General features: G+C 51.4%; 1 protein-coding gene across 1 annotated transcript; it reads left to right on the top strand.

The window, feature by feature from the left end:
* The first annotated feature begins 14 nt into the window (after positions 1–14).
* Positions 15–2,006, top strand: LOC127750283 (uncharacterized). The gene is made up of 4 exons (XM_052271519.1): positions 15–993; positions 1,242–1,336; positions 1,445–1,676; positions 1,752–2,006. Exons 1-3 carry the CDS (start codon positions 870–872, stop codon positions 1,622–1,624), a joined length of 399 nt encoding a protein of 132 aa, XP_052127479.1. The 5' UTR covers positions 15–869; the 3' UTR covers positions 1,625–1,676; positions 1,752–2,006.
* Positions 2,007–4,261: the final 2,255 nt, after the last annotated feature.

Here is a 4,261-nt window from a genome sequence, read left to right as displayed (position 1 = left end):
TGACGTATGGTGTTGCCCCGCAGGTACGTTTACGAGCCAGCACAACGCCCGCAAAGTGTCGAAGCTGACCGGCGCGCGCAAGCGCCGCGCCCTGTTCAAGGAGTCTGGGCAGCCGCCAAAGAGACGCCGCACCGCGTCGGGGCCGGACGACCACTACGGCCGCGACGCCCAGGGCCCTCAGGGCGAGAGCGAGGGCGAGGACGAGCCGCAGCCACTCCCAGAGGTTGAGGACATGGCCGTGTTGGAGGCGAAGATCCGCGCCCACCTGGATGCCATTGAAAAGAGTAGAGAGAGGATCGAAGAGATCATGAAGATCACCCAAAACTCTTAGGAGTGGCCGAGGGGTCCGCAACTAGGTTCGAGCGCGTACACTGGCCGCCCGGAAAACTAGGAAGACCAGGAAGACCACCAGAAAGACTAAAGAAAACCGAAGAAGACCAAGAAAATCGTAGGCCACAAATGTGACGGAAAACCGAAAAATTTAAGGGAAGACCGGAAAAACTTTAGAAAAGACCTAGAAATTGCAAGGAGGGCCAGAAAATGCAAGGGAAGGCCGATGAAAATGCGAGAAAACCGCAAAAACTGGAGGAAGCCTTTACAAAATCTCAGAAAACCAAGATATTGGGAAAACCAAGAAAAAGTTGGGAAGACCGGGAAAACTTTAGGAAAACCTAGGAAAACTAGGAAGCCCACCACATGTGTACACCGGCAGACCGTACTTGCGGACCCCTCGGGAGTGGCTCACCGAGCGCCGCTTGCGCCTCACCGCGTCGAACTTCGGCCCGGTCTGTCGTCGGTCTAAGCTCTTGTCGGTTAAGATACTGGTTCACCACCTCCTGTACACCGACCCGACCAACAAGACCAAGGCCATGGAGCACGGGTCGGCGACAGAGCGGACCGCGAGGGAGCACTACGAGGCCAAGCACGGAGTGACGGTGCGAACTTGTGGCCTTGTGCTAGACCAGGAGTATCCGTTTTTGGCAGCAAGTCCAGGTGAGATTCCGAATTTATATTCGCTTTCTCTGGGGAATGTCCACACACTTGGAAAAGCGCAGTTCGTACCGGCTGTTTCATAAAAACACAGGTGCGGGCGGGTTTGCCTACCCAGGGGCTATGGCGCCTTACGGGCATATCGAATAGGCAGACCCGCCCGCACCTGTGTCATTTATCAAACACCCGGTACAAGTATTTATTTTACTACATATTTCCGAGTAACAGCAAGTTATTTTTTTCATTTTCAGACGGATTTTTAGATGATGACACGCTTATTGAGATTAAATGCCCCACAAGCGGCCTCCACTTTGACTCCGCAGAGGAAGCGGTCAGATGTAAAAAGGTAACTTTCCCTTGATGTCTGCTGCAAAGGGTGCGGAGGACAAGGCCTCGCTTGCACCCGTTGAAATTTCTAAATATTATGTAATTACTGTTTGTTTCTGATTTACAGCTGGATTATCTCAAGTTGGATGGCAATGGTGCCCTCTACCCGTACGAGCGGTCTGACTACAACTTCCAGATCCAGGGACAGCTCCACATTACAGGACGCAGTAAGTGTGTCCTGTATATCAGGAGCATGTGGATGAGGCCACAGGCGTTGCGTCCAAGAAGTGGGACAAAGAGATCTTAATTACGCGTAATGACAAGTTTTGGGCAGAGGATATGGAGCCTCACCTAGTGCAGTGAGTATTCGCTCGGTGTTCTCTCTTATAAGCGGCTATGTCCGATCGCATAATATCTTTGAAATTTCAATGCAGGTTTTACAAGCAGGCACTAGTCCCCGAACTAGTATGCCCTCGGGCAAACTCCAGCAAGGCCTCTAGGGACAAAATTCGGGAGGCGCCGTATGTCCTAGAGGCCATTGCCGCAAGAAAAGCCCTGTTAGAGGAGCAAGCGCTCGCCAGGCAAAACAAAGAAGGAAAGTCATCACAAACCAAAGCAACGGCGAGGAAAAAATAAACAACAAATGTGCCAATTTTTTGTTGTTGGTTTTCGTGCTTTTGTAAATGTTTACTTGTCACACAGTGCCATTATTATATATCCATTCTCAACAATGTCCAACGACTGTTTTACTTTTTTTGCCAATTTTAGTCAATTGCAATCACAGATTTCGAATAAGGGGGGCCCGCGCGGCAGACACGGCCGGGGCCCGGGCCGGGCCGCCAGCGCCGCAACGCGGCCCGCTCCGCCGCGCCTCGCCCAGCGTACGCACGGCACGGGCGTGGGGCTCGGTTACGCACGGCACGGCTCTGCGTGTCACAGGGGCCCCGGCGCTCTGCTGCTGTCTCAGCTTTACGAGGGGCAGTGGGAGGGGGCAAAGATAAGGGCCGGTCCCTCATTCTTCTAACTCTCACCGCCTGACCGAAGGAAACAACCGTGACGACTCGTGCAGAGGTCCGGCGTTTCCCAAATTCCCACCACACCGTTGAAGATATCGATCTCAGATTTTGATACAATGTAGATAATGGATGTGGCTACAGCGGTACAGAGCGATTTTCTACAAAAAGCGCCCACGAAAAAAACTGTTGTGGCCGAGTGAATGGGTTCATTGTAGGCAATACAGGCAATGTCAGAGGCAAACGAATGCGTTCGCAGGGTGGCCACCTCCCGGTACCTATCAGAATTCCCGGCTTATTCCCGGTTTTTTCCCGGCCTAAAACAGAGCTTTTGAAGCGTTGTTTTAAAAATACCCATTATTGAGAAAGTGTGAATACGATCCAGTTTGAAGGCTTAGAGCGCTTCTTATCACATACCCATAGAAACGTACCTTTGATTGCACGTCAAAAAGCGCTTTCGTTTTTTCACCGGAAGTTAAGATTCTGATGTAGAGCTGAACTAAGTCAACTTTAGGCAATTGCCATGAATACACGAAATTTCACCAATACAGCAAAGACAAAATTTCGTTTGGAACGAATAGACACACAAAAAAGGGAAAGAAAACATTCGCGAGCGGAGCGAGCGCGAAATTTTTCGTGATCCTAAGTGTTAAGCCACTACTAGGCGCTCTAAAACGCTCATAGCGTTTTTACCCTATTTCACACCCTCTGTATTCAGGGACTGACAGAGAAGAGTTAATGCGAGCGAAGCGAGCGAAATTTTTCATTCAAGGGGTGGAATGAGCACCAAAACGCGTCTAAAAGGGCGTTTTTCATAGCTCGCAATCATCCGCCGGCAATCGGCCATGGCTTCTAACGCCAAAGTACAATATTTTCCCGGTTGCAGACTAAATTCCCGGCTTATTCCCGGTTTTTTCCCGGCGCTAAAAATTCCCGGCTTATTCCCGGATTCCCGGAAATTCCCGGTGAGTGGGAACCCTGCGTTCGACATCGAGATTAGTCCTTCAAGGACCCACCTGCCGAATTTGGATTTTTTTGGTGCACGGGTTTTTGAGAAACAATGTGAGAAGTCTTCCCGTGCAAGGCGTTGCGCGCGCCGCGCGGAGCCCGCCAGCGCGCTGGACGGCCGGGACTTTAGCCTCCTCTTAAACCATACACTGGCTCCAGGAGTAACATCCGTGTGGACTTCCGCCTCTGGGACGGCTGCCTTCCGGGTGGCTAAGTCTGCGATGTTTGTACTAGCAGTCCCATAGTGACCGTATGCGTTAGCGAGACATAAAGTCTGAGCACCCTCTGCTAATTATTGAGCTACAGGGCTATGCTGTGCATTACCTAAGATAGCTAATGTCCATTAGCAGAGACAGCTAATTCAATGCTGCTAACTTTTTTAGCTGTATGGCTATCATTTTAGCTGTCCATATAAAGCTACTGGAATTAGCCGTGCAGCCAAGTTTTAGCTGCACAGCTAATTTTTTTTGGCGTGTAGGCACGAAAAATTGGAAAAATCACAATCAGAAGCCAGCCGCGCAGGTCGCGCGCGCTCGGGCGGCCAGCCGGGCCGGGCCGAGCATCGCCTCAGCCGCTCACCCGGCCGTTGCATACACGGTAAACAACAAGCAGGCCCGCCCTTCCGCCAAACGCAGTTGCCAGCTCCACTTCGCTGCGCCGGCAACTCCGTTCGGCAGGGGCCGGGCCTGCTTGGCCTGCCGGCGGCGATGGTCGGGCCTGCGGCCCGACCCTTTCAGTTTCGCGATTTACTGAAGAACATAACCAAATAAATAATGTGACTGTTAAATCACTTTGCATATTTGGGTAAACTAACTTCCGGTGGGGGGCCTGCGGCCCTAGAGATTTGCTCCTTTCACATGACAAAAGACTGTAACGGGGCAACACCGTCCCGGGTAAAAATGGTTTGTATACAAATTTTATAA

This window comes from Frankliniella occidentalis, unplaced genomic scaffold, assembly GCF_000697945.3.
Source record: "Frankliniella occidentalis isolate FOCC.00 unplaced genomic scaffold, Focc_3.1 Scaffold164, whole genome shotgun sequence".
Classification (NCBI taxonomy): domain Eukaryota; kingdom Metazoa; phylum Arthropoda; class Insecta; order Thysanoptera; family Thripidae; genus Frankliniella; species Frankliniella occidentalis.
The sequence above is the reverse complement of the archived record's forward strand: the minus strand, read 5'-3'. Positions and strand labels throughout refer to the sequence as shown.